Source organism: Myotis davidii, unplaced genomic scaffold, assembly GCF_000327345.1.
Source record: "Myotis davidii unplaced genomic scaffold, ASM32734v1 scaffold233, whole genome shotgun sequence".
NCBI classification, from domain to species: Eukaryota; Metazoa; Chordata; class Mammalia; order Chiroptera; family Vespertilionidae; genus Myotis; species Myotis davidii.
The window spans coordinates 3,028,746-3,045,514 of record NW_006285917.1 but is presented as its reverse complement, the minus strand read 5'-3'; the positions used below and the strand labels follow the sequence as shown (position 1 = coordinate 3,045,514).

At 45.0% G+C, this 16,769-nt stretch overlaps 1 protein-coding gene across 2 annotated transcripts in view; it reads right to left on the bottom strand.

The window, feature by feature from the left end:
- Positions 1-5,645: 5,645 nt before the first annotated feature.
- CELA1 (chymotrypsin like elastase family member 1) overlaps positions 5,646-16,769 on the bottom strand; it is a 16,863-nt gene continuing 5,739 nt past the window's right edge. For both annotated transcript variants that reach the window (XM_006757070.2, XM_015559630.1), the window contains exons 5-8: positions 16,310-16,446; positions 14,667-14,812; positions 7,282-7,431; positions 5,646-5,798 (exon numbers count right to left, since the gene is read on the bottom strand). In XM_006757070.2, the coding sequence (XP_006757133.1) occupies positions 5,781-5,798; positions 7,282-7,431; positions 14,667-14,812; positions 16,310-16,446 (451 nt within the window). In that variant the 3' untranslated portion in view covers positions 5,646-5,780. The remainder of the gene's footprint in view (positions 5,799-7,281; positions 7,432-14,666; positions 14,813-16,309; positions 16,447-16,769) is intronic.

Below are 16,769 nucleotides of genomic sequence, written 5' to 3'. Positions count from 1 at the left end.
AGCCCCGCCGCACCGCCAGCCTTGCCCTCAGCCATCCTGTCGCTCGCTCCCCGGGGGCGGCGGCCCTGACCGGAGCCCTGTGGTTTCTGGAGGCTCCTGGGGAGGAAGTGCGGCTCCCAGCATGCCTCGCTCCGCGGGGGCGGGCCGCCCACTTCCCCTGGGCGCTGCCCCTGCGGGGCTGGGCTGTCCGCCCCGGCCCCCTCAGGACCGCCCACCCGGAGGTCCCCCAAGACCACCCTGAGGACCCCCAGGATCCCTCCCGAGGCCCCTCAGGACCACCTGAGGTTGCCCCAAGACCACCCGAGGCCCCTCAGGACCACCCGAGGTCCCCCAAGACCACCCCAGACTCCTCAGGCCCTCCCCGAGGTCACCCTAAGACCACCCTGAGGCCCCTCAGGACCACCCTGAGGTCACCCCAAGACCACCCCAGACTCCTCAGGCCCTCCCCGAGGTCACCCCAAGACCACCCTGAGGTCCCTCAGGACCACCCTGAGGTCACCCCGAGGCCCCTCAGGACCACCCTGAGGGCCCTCAGGGTGGTCTTGGGGTGACCTCGGGGCGGTCCTGAGGGGCCTCGGGTGGTCTTGGGGGACCTCGGGCGGTCCTGAGGGGCCTCGGGTGGTCTTGGGGGACCTCGGGCGGTCCTGAGGGGCCTCGGGTGGTCTTGGGGGACCTCGGGCGGTCCTGAGGGGCCTCGGGTGGTCTTGGGGGACCTCGGGCGGTCCTGAGGGGCCTCGGGTGGTCTTGGGGGACCTCGGGTGGTCCTGAGGCCCCTCAGGACCACCCCGAGGTCACCCCAAGACCACCCGAGGCCACCCAAACTCCAGTTCAGCGAGCCTGGGCCCACACAGCGGCCACCCTGAACCCTGAAGCCCTCCCTGCCACCCAGCACCGGGAGGGGCGGGGGGTGGTGTGGGGGAGTGAGGTGCGGCCCAGAGCAGCAGGTGAGGGGCCAAGTGGGGACTGTGGAGCTCAAGGCAGAGGCTGGGCCTGCTGGGAAGAGGCCAGAAACTCGGCTGCCCTCAGGCAGTGCTCACTCAGGACCAACTTCAAAGATCTCCAGCCCTAAGGCCTAAGGAATGGGAACACCCGCCCCTGAACAGTTTTCCAATGGGGGCCAATTGGCTACAACTACTGGCTCAGGAAAATAAGGAGGAAACAATGGGGTGGGAAATATTGTGGTTTTTCACTCAGCGAGAGTATTTATTGTTTGGGAAAGCGCCTTTCATTTATACGGGTATGTCTACTGGGTGGCCAAGTAACATGTACTTTCTTATGTCAGGTTACCTATTCTAAAGATGGAAAGCCTCCAACAGAGGGGCTGGCTCTAAGGCTAGAACTGGTAGGGACAGAGTCCACACCTGAATTTGAAAGGGAGGAACAACTGAGGTAGAGACAGAAATGGAGGTGCTTAGGGAAGGAGAGGATCTTATTGAAAGAAGAATGAGGAGGAGCGTATGGAAGCCTGTGCTGGGGATGGAGAGCAAATCTTTCCAGCTTGATAAACTAGTTCAATGTAACTAGAAGGAAGCAGAATGTGAAGACAGACACAGATTGTGAAAGTTGGGGTGGGACCGCTGCTTTTACAACGGTTGCTTCTCTATGTAGGTCTCCAACAGGAAGTTACTCTCTGACCTGTTGGAGGGGATAGCTGAAAATTAGGACACTAGATTTGGAGGAACCATTTACTCAAGGATTTTTCAGTGCAGATAAAATTCCCTTAAGGGAGGGAAGAGGGTCAAAATACCACTTTCTAAGGATTGGAGAGGGAAATTGGAGGCCTGGGACAAAATTAGAGGCCCTTGTCTATTGTTTTCCAAGGTCATGCCCCAAAGCGGATGTACTACTCTGAGGATCAACCATGTGACTAGCATTGCTGAGTGTTGGGAAGCCAAAGATGAATGAAAAACATTTGATCTTTAACCTCAGATGCTTCATGTCGACAGATGGAGAAAGGTTGGTAATCAGATGATCATAATGTTATGTTATATACTAAAGGCCTGGTGCACAAAATTCATGCACTGGGGGAGAAGGGTGTCCCTTAGCCCAGCCTGCACCCTCTCCAATCTGGGACCCCTCAGGGGAAGTCCGACTGCCTGATCCCTTAAACCAGCAGTCGGACATCCCTCTCACAATCCGGGACTGCTGGCTTTCAACTGCTCCCCTGCCAGCCTGATCACCCCCAACTGCCCTCCCCTGCCAGCCCGGTCACCCCTAACTGCCCTCCCCTGCTGGCCTGGTTGCCCCCAACTGCCCTCCCCTGCTGGCCTGGTCGCCCCTAACTGCCCTCCCCTGCCGGCCATCTTTGACCACATGGGGGTGGCCATCTTGTGCGAGGGTGTGATGGTCAATTTGCATATTACCTCTTTATTATATAGGATGTTATTCATTTATAGAACTAGAACCAATATTAGATGAGTACCAGCCAAGTGAGTGAATTAGATATAATGTTTAATTTGGATAATATATACCTTATTTTGGATGAGAAGATATTAAATGGCTGCATTGTAGAAACAAATCGGGCAAGAATTCTTGCCCCTCTATCAATTAGGTAATAGATCAATAGAATTCATTCTCAGTGTTAGTTGTGAGGATGGTCTAGAACAGGGGTGGGCAAACTTTTTGACTCGAGGGCCACAATGGGTTCTTAAACTGGACCGGAGGGCTGGAACAAAAGCATGGATGGAGTGTTTGTGTGAACTAATATAAATTCAAAGTAAACATCATTACATAAAAGGGTACGGTCTTTTTTTTCAATAGTTTTATTCATTTCAAACGGGCCGGATCTGGCCCGCGGGCCATAGTTTGCCCACGGCTGGTCTAGAATGAAGAAAATGGAAGGACTTGATGTTGGATGGGGAGACGTGGGGGAGAAGCCCAGAGAATGGTGGTGTTGTGGGGACACCTGAGAGAAGATGGTGATGATAACAGGTGTGTCAATGGCAGAAAGAGGCTAATACCTGTGTCATCTCAGGAATCTGCAGCATCCGCAGCAGTGCAGTCCAGCCACTGCCTCCCAAGAAACTCTCTTCAGAGCTAATCTCTTGGGAACTGAAATTGGTGGTCACCAAATCATGTAATATTAGAGCACAGACAATCTTTAGACGTTAACTAGATAGGGAAGTTGAGTCACAGAAAGGGCTGGTGGCTTGCCCAAGGTTACCCATCCTTCAGTGTGGAACTGAGATTGGGAATATAAGCATCCTGATCCCAGCCCAGCTTCTTACAGTGTATACACTGTTCTGGAGACCTCTGCTGACATAGTAGCCTACAAGTTCCAGGACCTGTCTTAGCCGTTTCTCCTGCTATAATGTTAATTACCCTGGTCCCTCTTGTCTGGTCCTCAGTAACTGCTATAGAAAGTGGCTTCTCAAAATGGGTGCCCCAAGAAGCCCCGCAGTGAAGTTTGAGGAACTAGCTTCTGTGAGGAAGGGGAAGGAGGATTCTAGGAAAAACCATGGGAAGGACCAACACCACCCTGAGCCCCACAGTGCTCTTTCACTGAATATAAGGATTTTAACCTGGTATATCAGCAGTATGCAGCTCTCTTCATTGTGGTTGGAATTAATGACACCAAGGATGAGATGGCGATTTATGAATTCACCCATAACTATGTGGAAATTTTAGATGAGTACCAGCCAAGTGAGTGAATTAGATATAATGTTTAATTTGGATAATATACACCTTATTTTGGATGAGAAGATATTAAATGGCTGCATTGTAGAAACAAATCGGGCAAGAATTCTTGCCCCTCTATCAATTCTTGATAAGATGTCAGAAAGCTGAATAATGGAAGGCTCTGCCAGGCATCATCGACATAGGAAATGAGAACATGGACATGGGATACCTCTCAACATCTGTAGCCCGAAAGAATCTAGGAGAGCATACATTGCAAAATGGGGCATCCTTCCAAAGACATTTTAATCTTCATCCAAAGACATGCTTTCTATTTGTTTGAGAGAGAGAGAGAGAGAGAGAGAGAGAGAGAGAGAAAGAGAGAGAGAGAGAAACAATGATCTGTTACCTCCTACACGTGCCACGACCTGGGATCAAACCTGCAACCTAGGTATGGGCACTTGCCAACTTTTGGTGTACAAAACAATGCTCCAACTAACTGAGCCACACTGGCCAGGGCCAACAACATTTTAAATACGTGTTTTTCACAGTTCCTAAATGGAAAACAAAACTGTATTTTAAAATATGATGTAAGAAAAAACATTTTCTGTGAGAGATAAATTTTATTTTCTAACCATAAGCATATCCCCACCACTAGTTTACATTTTGTTAAATAAAATTGTTAGTCTCTGCTTCCCTTTGCAAATTAAATTCAGGAATAGCAGCATGAGGTGGGAAGGAAGTGTGGCAGTTTTTTATCAGCCAACAAAAATTTAAAATGACTTAAAAAAATAAAAGGTTGCTGCTTCTCTTCCTCTTGGCCTTCTCCTCTCAGCTTACTCTTCAATCTATGGTAGACCACTCCAACAGCCTGAGCCCTGGCCAGGATGAGGCAAATTATCAGCTTCCCAGTTCTCTGTGGTTTATAGAACCCTGGGTCAGGTTGCCTATTTTAGTCTCAGCCTTGAAGTGCTAACTCATACTTAGTTTGAGGATATATATAATTTTTTTTTTTTTTGAAAAGCGCTTGTGAGCATTTAGTGAACTTCTCTCTACTAGTATGTGGCTTAAAGCTACCGGAACCGCAACACCCTTAATCTTCTCCTCGACTCTTCTGCTGAAATATATGGCCTTCATGATGACAGGCTGCTTTGGGAGCTTTCCCTTCCCCAGAACTTTGTAGTAGCCGATCACACCACATCAGTGATAGGAAGAGCTTCAGTCTTGTTTTTGGCAGCTTCTACCTACCTGTGTCTGCTCACTTACCCGGGTCCATAGTTTATCAAGGTTGACAGTTGGGCAGAAGCTCTGGTTCCTCTTTAAGAGGTAATTCCTCATATCGACTTTACCCTAGTAACCTGGGTGATAGTTGTCCAAGTTGATCCTGCAATGTTACAAGCCACCAGCATTACCCCAGCCTCCCAAGTGCTTCTGGTGCTTGAGGATGTGGCTGTGGCCATGGCTCATGTGAGGCCTCTCCCTTTTTGTTCTGCCTCTTCCCCTTAAATCTTTATTTTCTTTGTTCAACATTTTCTTTTCTCCTTTTTTCTACTCCTTTACTTCCTAGGCTTTCTTTCTAATTTGCCACTTTCTTTGCTGGCATCTGACCTACCACCTAATCCTATACTCCTGTCTCTAGTGTATCCTTGTATGAAGTTGCCACCACCCAGAACCTTGGGGTGAGCACTTGTTCTAGGCACTGAAGGGGGAGACAAAAGAAGAAGGAGCCTACAGTGTACCTGGAAGATCAGAACACATTTTGTCACTCAGGAACATTTAAAAGTACTTTGTGACTTTGTATATAGAAAACATGCATTGGAGGAGGGCAGATGAGTAGGTTAATGGATTGGAAGATCCTAAGATAATTTAAAAAGGATAATATAAAACCACTCCCACTTGGCTTAGTTTGTGAACTGATAGAGGTGGCAGCAAATGGAAGAACCAGCCGAGAAATGTGGTGAAATCCGACTTGGGACCTATAACTGCATTTTTCTAGAAAGCTTAATTATAAATAAAAAGACACAGGTTGGTAATGTGTATGCAGTTTTATTTGCATTTCTGTATCTGGTTCAATAGTCTCCTAGAATGTTTTTTTCTTGATGGCCTCAAGTCCTGCTGCGAATTAAAGAATTATCTTGGCATGGCTGTTGTACTTAGGAAGATGTTCAGTTGTTGGCAATGACCTGAAGGAAAAGCAAGTTATATCCACAGTTAGTTATTTCTGCCTACATCCTTTCTTTTTCCTTCAGGGTTCCTACTTGCATATAACCCTATGCTGGGTTTATAGGGAGATAAGAGGTTGTAGGGCAGGAAGTATGTTGCAGCTGTGTCAAGACAATTCAATGTTATGGACATACTAGTGTCTTGGTGCACGGATTCGTGCACATTGAAAGGAAATTAATTAGAATATTTTAATATCGCTATTTGCCCTTTCTCTAATAGAGGTGTCAACCAAATTCATGATCGACAATGACAGATCAAAACACACGTGTGTGATTGGCACCAGCGAGAGCTTTATATGTTTTCAGTTGGGTCAAGTTTCTACACTTTCTAAATCTCCATTTTCCAGCTAATGAAAAGAAAATAGGACTCTACCGAGTCTCCTATCTACCTACTCCGGGACTTCTGTAAGGATCAAATGAGATGAGGCATGTGAAAACGCTTCACAAACATTTGGTTAAAGTGTAAAATGTTTGCACCTGGCTATAAAGCAAGTCGTGTTCCTGGGCCGAAAAAACTCCAAGAAGGTTAGTCACTAGGGAGAGGAAACTGAGCGTTGCTATGTGACATCATTACCCAGCACCCACAGCGACTGTTTCTGGGCCGCGGCTGTGGGCTGCATTTTGCACCATGGGGTCTCAGTAGTGTTGGCTGCGATTTGCTGGGGTGTTGCTCCAGGGTGGTGGCAGGGACTGTGTCCCATTGAGCGAAGCCCAGTGTTGGTTTGTCAGTGCCAGGTCCACGTGCCATTTATTTTTAAATAGCCAGTGCACATCATGGCAGCTCCAGCTCCTGCATTGAGCATCTGCCCCCTGGTGGTCAGTGTGCATCATAGCTACCAGTCAGATGGACACTAGCCTTTTATATACATAGATATCCAGATTTAGTGGCAAGGACAGACTTTGCAATGGTTGTGAGTTAATGTTCATACCACAAGACTCCAGAATGAGTTAGAAGGCTGCAAGGCACAGGTGAGACGACTGTGAGGCTCTCCCAATAAGTCAGTATCAGTAGAGTCTCATCTAACTCTCAAAAATTGTTTAAAGTGGTAAAACCTCTTTCCAAGGGGTAGAGCAAATTCTCATAATGGGGGAGATTGTTAGTGCCTCTTCCCTTGCCCAGGAGAATGCAGGCTTTCTGAAGCTGTTTTTCTTTGACTTTAACTTAGGACAGCAGTGATAAATGCCTGGTTCAGATCTGTTGTTACCACCATCTTACCCTAAGCAGTAAACAATATGGTGAAGCCTGCTTAGTGGGTATGTGAAGGGGAACTCAGGGTGGTATCATTATTGAGGGAAAGTGCACTATGGGGGGAAGGGAAAGGAGTAAACGTATCAATGTGGTGAGGAAAATGATGGTTTCTCCTGACCAACCTTTGCTCTCCAACCCAGCCAGGCACAGGCCTCCAGGTGACCCTATTTCAACCCATTATTTGAGAGGACTCACGTTATTCATCCAAGAGATGTAAGCAGAGACCCGGGTGAAGACGGTGGGCTTCCTGGAGACATTACAGCCCTGGCTGGACACAAAGCTGGTCACTCCATGGACAGTGTACTGACCATTCACCAAGCAGTGGAGGGGGCCTCCAGAATCACCCTGCAGGAAATAAAAGCAGAGTCCTGAAATTCCAGATATTTTGATCTTTGGGCCTTGGCTTTTGCTTACACCCTGCCCACCCCCATCTCTGTAAAATTCTGTACAGTTTTAAAACTCCAGTTCAACTCCCCACTTGCTTCATAATCCCACAATCAAGATGAATCTCTTCTTCCTTTCTAAACGACCACAGTACTTCTTCCTTTCTTTTGCATTATTTATGTCATGTTCTGCCTTGCATTTTGGTTTCATAATTTGTTTCTACCTCCCACGCATAGCTAAGAGCTTGAGACAGGAGCTATGTTTTGATGATAATTTTCCTTTCTACATTGCTGACACAGAACTTTGAACAGCTACAAGTTTAATAGTTTTTTATTGACTTAAATTGAACCCGGGATGGGAGAAGTAGGGTGTTCTAATGATTTCTTTATCCCCGGCATTTAGACCAATGAGTCTAATTAGACTTAACATTTAAACACAGGATAGGTAGTCAATGCATGTTAAACTAAACTGGGGTAAAGAGGAGAGAAATAATGTATTGGGTAGTGGTTACATGCTCAGACTTGGAATCAAGAACCTGGGTTTATAGAATATAACCTTGACATGCTTCTTCTTAGTTCAAAGAATGCCAGTTCTATAATAACGGACATAAAAATTGGAAGGCATTTCTTGGGAGAATCTGACCAGCACAAGAGAACAGACCTAAAGATACTGTCATTGAAAGTCCCCCAATGAAATAGCTTAGCCAGATCACCTGACAAAGTAGTTCACTATGGATAAACACCACCTAAGATTCAGAGCTACCTATCCACTTCTTAACCACCCCACTCTAAAGTAAGAGCAGATGGTCAAGGATTACCAAACATTTGAAGAAAGCCTCTAATATAAAAATAAAGATCAAAGAAAGAGACAAAGGAATAAACAAACAAAAAATGAAGGCAACTAAGATTATGCAGGGAGAAGAAAACAAGCAATAAAACTATGATTAATATTGCATCCATGATACAAGAACAGCATGCTGTTAACAGAACATTTAAAAATAAAAAGAGCCTTTGGAAATTATGAGTATGATAATAGAAATGAAATATTGGAAGTATTGGAAGATAAGGTAGAACAAACAAACAAAATATAGAGAAAATAAGAGGACCAGTTTAGGAGGTAAACTTATGAATAACAAATTCTAGAAAGAGAAAATAAAAATGGAGGGGAGGACATATCAACAATACATGTTTTCAGAAACAAAGCTCTGGAGTTTCCAGAATGAAAAAAAGGTAGTAAGTGTCCCTCATGATGAATGCAAATAGACCCATACCAAGACACAGACCACTATGGACAAGAGAAGATAAAATAGGTCGCTTACAAATTAATTGAGAGTATGGGGTTGAATTAGCAATAAGTTGAGTACATGTTATGCAAATAAAAAAGTATTATTATTTTCCAGGGAAAACAAAGTTATGCAGGAAATGAAAATTAACCCCAGAATACCTGGTTTGGTAGTGCATCACATTTTACATAATTATAACAAACATTAAATGTTAATCTAATACAAATTATTTTTGGAGTTTGAGGTGGTGATGGAAAAAGTTTATGCTTGGGGGCAAGTAAAAATGTGTAAAAGGAAGAGATATCCACATCTCTCATAATGCCTGAACTGATAAATTAAGTACAATATAACTATATATATATTTAGAGAGGTATGGAAGTAGAAACCAAAAGTCAGCTGAAAAGAGTTGAAAGCAGTTCCTTTTAGGGAGCAAGAGCTCAAGGGGTAGAAGGAACACAGTGACTATTCTTTTCCATTATTAAGCCTCATAGTTTTATTTGCCACCTTAAGCAATTTAATATGTATAGTTTCAATAAAAAATTAAAGCGAAGAAGAAGGAGGAGGAGGAGGAGGAGGAGGCGGAGGAAGGAGGGAAGGAAGGAAGGACGGGAGGGGAAGGAAGGCAAATGTGGTTAAATATTGCTTATTAAAAATCTGAATAATACTTACCTGGCAGGGGAGATACCATGATCACGAAGGGACCAAAGATCTAGCTGTATCCCACATGAACTAATGTTTAGGCAAAGTAAATGTTTTTAGATTATTGTACTCAAAACAAACAAAACAATCTAAACCTCTTCTATCCAAATTCTAATAGGGATTGGAGAGTACTTCTGGGCTATAGGATAGGAAATTAATTGAATTATATGTAATACAATTGTCTTATGCTAATTGATCTGAAAAGAAACAAAGGCTCTGGAGAGATGGAGGGCATGGCTGAGGATTAGGACAGAAGGAAGAGATTGACAAGAACTCAGTGGGAGTATGTGGATCGAGGTCAGAGAAGCTCAATGAATTCACTCTCAGGAAAAGAGGTTGGGAACACAGAAGTCTGAAAACCTAGAGAGCACGCTATTTGGAAAAGCCCAGTGGGAAGGGACCCAAAGACATAATTATCTTAAAGAATTGTCAATTTGGAGTGGCAACCAGAAGAGAAGTACTCTAGTTTTTTCAGAATTCAAGACCCTGGGAGAGAAGAAATTTGGACACACAGAGAACACCACGGATGAGAAAAGACCATATGAGGACTCAGCAAGGTCACCATCTGATTGATAACGAAGGAGAAAGGCCCAAGAAGAAATCAAACCTGCTGACACCTTGATTGGACTCCCAGCCTCTAGAACCTATATTTCACTGACCTGACCTTGGTTTCTCACCTTGGGTAATTGTTGACCTCCAAGCAGCAGAAGACAATAACCCAGTTTTGACTAAAAGTCACAAGGTTAAGCCCCTGGCTAACCCCCTGGATAACATCTTAAGTTGTGTCAGTTCCTGAGCCCTAAAGCTGGGTGATCCCCTTGGCTACCTCTCTTTGAAACTGATTATGGACAATTGGACTCTTCAAAAATATCAATGTAATGAAAGACAAAAAAATACAGTAAAAAAAATTAAGGGACAATAAAGGAGACTAAAGAGATATTTCTATTATTTGAAAAATATTTCTATTATTTAAAAAATGAAATTCGTGCACAGGGTTGGGGGGGGGTGGTGTCTCTCAGTCCGGCCTGCACCCTCTCGCAATCTGGGACCCCTTGGGGGATGTCTGACGGCCTAAACCAGCCAATCAGGCTTAAACCAGCAGTCGGACATCCCTCTCGCAATCTGGGACCCCTTGGGGGATGTCTGACGGCCTAAACCAGCCAATCAGGCTTAAACCAGCAGTCGGACATCCCTCTCGCAATCTGGGACCCCTTGGGGGATGTCTGACGGCCTAAACCAGCCAATCAGGCTTAAACCAGCAGTCGGACATCCCTCTCGCAATCTGGGACCCCTTGCTCCTATATGCCCGCCTGCTCACTCCTAACCACCTCCCTGCTTGCTCCTTGTGGCTCCTTAGCACTGCCATGGAAGTGGGGGAGGCTCCAGCCACCCCCGTTGCGCTCGCCAGCCGTGAGCCCAGGTTCTGGCTGAGCTGTGCTCCTGCTGTGGGAGCGCACTGACCACCAGGGGGCAGCTCCTGTGGTGAGGGTTTGCTCCCTGGTGGTCAGTGCGCATCATAGCGACCAGTCGTTCTGGTCACTGAGCTTTTATATATAGATAGATAGATACATTTTAAAAAAGACCCTGGGAAGTGAATTAACTCAAAAAGGTTAAACCTTAAGAGGTTACAGGTAAAGCTGGCTGAGGAGGACCTGAGAGGTTGTCATAGTTTCTTTTTATGCCCCTCCTTGCATGTAAGGTTCCTAGGATACAGGACTCTTAAGTTTTAACACTGGAAAAGTCCTGGGAAAACTAGGATGATTTGGTCACCTTACTTCCATAGTACTACTAAGTGCTCACAAAAAAAGCAATCTTTGCTTCTGTTATTTCAGCCAGCCTACCAGCCTCCTGCTGGCTTCTCTTCCTCCTTCACCTAGCTCGCACCTTGCATTTGATTTGCAGCCTTGCCTTTTGCCCAGTAATGCAGGAAAACTTAGTCCTGGATTAATCCATTCTCTACAGCTGGATATTTGAATGGTTATTGTGTAATCTCTAACCGCAGCCTATCAGTAATATTTTGGAGGCCAATCCTTCTCCCATTCACTTTAATTAATCCAGACCCATACAGTCCTTTCCTCTTCAGTTTCAACATCCAGTTTGACGCCTAGTTCATGAGTAAATAGAAACAATAATGCAGAACACCTGTCAACTTCCACGTACCCAGCATGCACACTCACGTTTATGCACATTTTGGCATCCCTCTCCCTGCCCAAAGCCAGCTCCACCTGTGCTCTTGGTTCCATCTTTTCTGTTTCCACTGGGATCTTATGCTATCCATTCATTCCCTCTCTTTGACTCTATAGGATCCTTTTCTTTCTGCCTTTTTAACATACTTAATTTTCTTCCCTCTTAAACGGTCCATCTCCTTCTTGACTTCTCATCCCTCTTAAAGCTACCAGACTTTTTTGTGTTCCTCTCTTTCACCCAAGGTTATTGAAAGAGGGTTCTACATTTCCTTGTTATGTTTTTTTAAAAAATATTTTTATATGTTTTTATTGACTTCAGAGAGAGGAAGGGAGAGAGAGATAGAAACATCAATGATGAGAGAGAATCAGCAATTGGCTGCCTCTTGCACGCCCTCCTACTGGGGATCAGGCCCACAACCTGGGCATGTGCCCTGACTGGGAATTGAACCGTGACCTCCTGGTCAACCACTGACTCACACTGGCTGGGCCCTCGCTATGTTTTTATTGCCTCTTCTTCCTTACCCTTTAGCTTCTGCCATCACCACTCCACTGGAACTGTTCTTGCCATAGTTGCCAGTGACTCACCCATTGCCAAACAGTCACTTTCAGTTATCTACTGTGGCTCTGGCTGCACTGTTTATTATGTGATGACCTATCCATATTTTTTAAGATTTAATAAAACTCTTATTTTTCACTTGCCACTAGTCCCTCTTAGATATTTATGGGTTCTTTGTTTTTCACATATCTCCCTGAAGCACTCTAGTATTCATGTTATTGCAGTTCTGCTAAGTCACTGCTCTTTTTCTAGTGGTTTCCTTGGGGCTGAGAGGTGGGGTGGGAGTGTCTCAGTTGCTGCTAGGGGTATCTCTAGCCCAGCTCTCTCACCCAGGTTCCGCTTTCTTTATATCTAATTTCTTACCAGTTAACTATACCTGAATATCCCACAGGGATCTCAGACTCAACGTATCCAGAACTAAACTCATCACCTTTCCTCTCAAATCCTATAAATCTTGTCTCATTTTGAGGGAGCAAACCTCTCTCCCAAATTACTTAAGCCAAATGCCTGTAATGCATCCCATATCCTCCTCCTTCCCTCTTCTCCGCTGCCCTAATTCAGACCCTCAAATTTCTTGCCTGGATAATTACAATAGTCTCCTAACCGATCTCCCTGCTAATCTTGTCCTCTTCAAAAACATGATCATTTGTCATCAGAGAGTGCTTCTAAAAGGCAAATCTGATCATGCTGTTCTCCTGTTTGAAACTCTTCGATAATTTCCCAGTACCTAAGTGATAAAGTTCATGTCCCCCAAGCATGACATTTAAAGCCCTACGTCATGTGGCTCCGACTTGCCCCTAGTGTCATCTCCTGACATTCCCTAGTATGGTAATAGTTTATGCTCTAGCTCAAGGAGTCAGCAAACTTTTTTCTGTTAACGGCCAATAGTAAATATCTTAGGCTCTGCAGGCTCTGCCACAACTACTCAATTCTGTAAAAGCAGCCATAAACAATATACAAGAAGCAACTATACTGTTTTCCAATAAAATATTTTTATGAACATTGAAATTTTATATTTTTCACGTGTCATGACATATTCTGTTATTCCCTCCCCAACCATTTAAAAATGTAAAAACCATTCTTAGCTCAAGGGCCAAACAAAAACAGGCATCAGACTGGATTTGGAGGCTTGTGGGCTTCGACCTCTGCTCCAGATAGCTGTAGGGAACACCCTAAATTCTGTATGTGTCCTACCTAGGCTCTTGGTCCATGCCTTTCTTCATGCTATACCTCTCCCTGAATGTCTTTCCCTCCTTCTCCTGTTTAACTTTCAGGACTCACTGCAGATTCCATTTTCTCAGAGAAGGCAAGTCTTTTCAGACCCCAACAGATAGAGGTAAGTACCTATTTTTTGGACTTCTCTACCACCTGGTGCATATCTTTATTGTAAACACTTAACCATATTATATTACAACTAGAGGCCTGGTGCATGAAAATCATGCACTTGGGGGAGGGGGGCCCTCAGCAAGGCCTGCACCCTCTCGAAGTCTGGCAGCCCTCAGGGGATGTCTGACTGACAGTGGGGAGCAGGCCTAAGCCAGCAATTGGACATCCTTAGCGCTGGTACAGAGGTGGGAGAGGTTCCCACCACTGGCACTGTGCTCGCCAGCCCAGCTCAGGACTTCTGGCTGAGTGGCGCTCCCCCTGTGGGAGCACACTGACCACCAGGGGGCAGCTCCTGCATTGAGCGTCTGCCCCTGGTGGTCAGTTCACATCATAGCGACTAGTTGCTCTGCTGTTTGGTCGATTTGCATATTAGCCTTTTATTATATAGGATGTTCTCTCATATGTCTGCTCTTATCATTTCTCCACTGTGTTTATCTTTGTATCCCTAGCATAAATGCACAGTAGCTGGTATTTTATTTAGTAGCTAATCAAGACCATTTGTTGAATTGCATTAAGAAACCTGTAAGATGGTGTATTGCTGATTCATTGTGTCTAAAGAGAAAATTCTGTTTTATTTATACTATTATAAAACCATTTGTGCACTTTCCCCTACTATATCCACCCATATGTATGGCTATAAGTAAGTACTAGTGAGGTAAAAGAGTGGAAATAGAGGAGCTATTGATCATTGATCAACAGATTGATCATTTTTGTAGCTCCTCTAAAGGGAGCTACCTTATACAAAATTACAACCATCACTCCAGGCTTAGCCCCACTGCATCCATAAAAAGTCTAGGTCATGAACAAATTCTAAAGAACATATACCAACACAAATATTAGACCACATACAAGCTTTTGAGGTGGGGGCTCTAGGCAAGATGCATTTTTAAGATTTTTTTCAACTTTGAGATCCTGTGAGCATAGAGTTACTAGCAAAGAATCATTCTCATGCAGAAACCAGAGTAGAAAGTTGTATCTGTACATGGGGTGTAAATGTGGCATAGCGGGTAAGGAAAAGGTGGGAAGTGGTAGGCAGAGAGGGGAGAGATCTGGGGTGGGATTTTAGACTCTTTCTACAAGTGTTCACCTGGCATCCAGAGCGAGCTCCATCTCCTCCGGCGCACACCATGGTGTTCTTCACAGTGGAGCCCCAGTAGGAGGAGCTGGAGCAGGTGGCGTAGTCCACAGTGGGCAGGTAAGCCTGCTGCAGGGTCTGGGCCAGCTGTCCATTGGCTAAACAGGACACACAGCATTGGAGATCAGCCCCAGAAACTATCCAAGGGAAAAAACTTTCCACATTCTCCCAAACCTTCCCAAGCTCTGATGAAAGCTGAACTCCAGGCAAGCTCCTTCTTTCTGCTCACTGCATGTCATAGATCCTCCTTTTTATCTCTTTATATGGAAACAACTGCTGTTCCTGGGTTCTAAAAAACCAATCCTAGCCCTAGCCAGTTTGGCTCAGTGGATAGAACTGGCCTGCGGACTGAAGGGTCCCGGGGTTCAATGTCCGGGCTCGATCCCTGGTGGGGGGCATACAGGAGGCAGCCAATCAATGATTCTCTCTCATCGTTGATGTTTCTATTTATCTCTCCCTCTCACTTCCTCTCTGAAATCAATAAAAAATGTATTTAAAAACACACAAATAATACAGATTTCAAAAAAACAACAACCCACAAGCAATCCTACTCCTGCCTTTTTAAAAACAAAAAACAAAAATACCTCATGGATACCTTAGCAAAGTAACTAGAATCCTTTGTTGATGATTTATCTACCTGTCCTGTTTTTTCCTTACATTGTATACCCTATAAGCAGAAATGGGACTGTGCACCCTTGTTTGCATTTCTTAAGAGCTTGGTGCAACTTTTCTTTATCTGGCTCTTTGATTTTTCAAAGCCTTTGTACATGAATTATTTCTTTGGATCCTTACAACCCTTTCATGTTAAAGATCATGAAATTGAACCATAATGACATTAAGTGAACTGAGAGCAGAGCTAGATTAGAAGTATGTCTCTCAGCTCCATATTTTCCCAGGAGACTGACTGCTCATAGCAAGGCCTTGCCTCTCTTTCAGAGCTCAAATACTGCCTGGTGGCTCATAGACTTCCATGTCAGGCCTAACGTCTCTGCCCCTCTTAACTGTCTCTGCTCATAGCTTCTCCCACCTTTTTATGTTATCTGAATGACATTCCCTACCAGAAATCTTCCCATGATGACCAGAAGAAGGTGGAGGCTTCATCTGCATTGACTTTTCTGGACCTACAGCTACCCTGGTTCATTCACTCCCAACCCAAAACCCAGTGACTGTCTATGGAGGTAGCACAATGGTGTAATGACTACCAAAGTGGGAGCCAGAATACCTGGGTTCCAGCCCCAGATCAGTAGTTACTAACTAGTAATGTGATCTTGAACAAAATGTTTAATTTCCTTTGGCCTCAGTTTCCTCATGTATAAAATAAAATGAGAGGCTTGTATATAACACTGAGTTAAGTAGTGTGGCTTTTTGTTGTTGTTGCTGTTGAGTTGTTTTTTGAGATATAAGAGTCTATGAATCTCTGCCTTGATTCCATTGCCTGTTCTTAGCTTGATTTCATGTCTCAGTTATTTTATCTCTGGTTCCTTTGTGGTTTCTTGGCTTCTGGCTATGAATACCTAGGACCACAGAAAATTGTACCCTAGAAGCTCAGCTAATCAAGATTCATGTGGTAGACAGTGCCTATGTAGGTGACTTACTTCTGGTCCTGCCCCAGCCTGTGATGTAGCAGGGACTGTTGTTAGCCAGGATGGTTCCCTCCCGTGGCAGAACACCCAGCTGGACGTAGTTGTTGAGGGTAACGCTCTGGGCCAGGCGCAGCAGGGCGATGTCATAGCTACGGGAGGGAGGAAAAGAGACTGCTCACTCGTGAGCCAGCTGCCCATGGCTGAACAGGTCTCAGCTGCCCTTTGGCTGAACAAGTCTCAGGTCTCAGGTCTCAGGTGGGCATATGGGCAGGCCCTCCGCTAGCCTTGTGTCCCCATAGAATTGGAAACCAATGATTTTGAAGGGGGAACTGACTTGCTAAATCTCAAACTTGAGGCGTTATACATTTGGATTGTTTAGGACATTATATATTTAACAGCAGCACTGGCTGGTGAAGTCTTGGTGTTGTAGTCTAGCTCAGATCCCTGCAGCCCGAGGAGTGGAGCTTACATC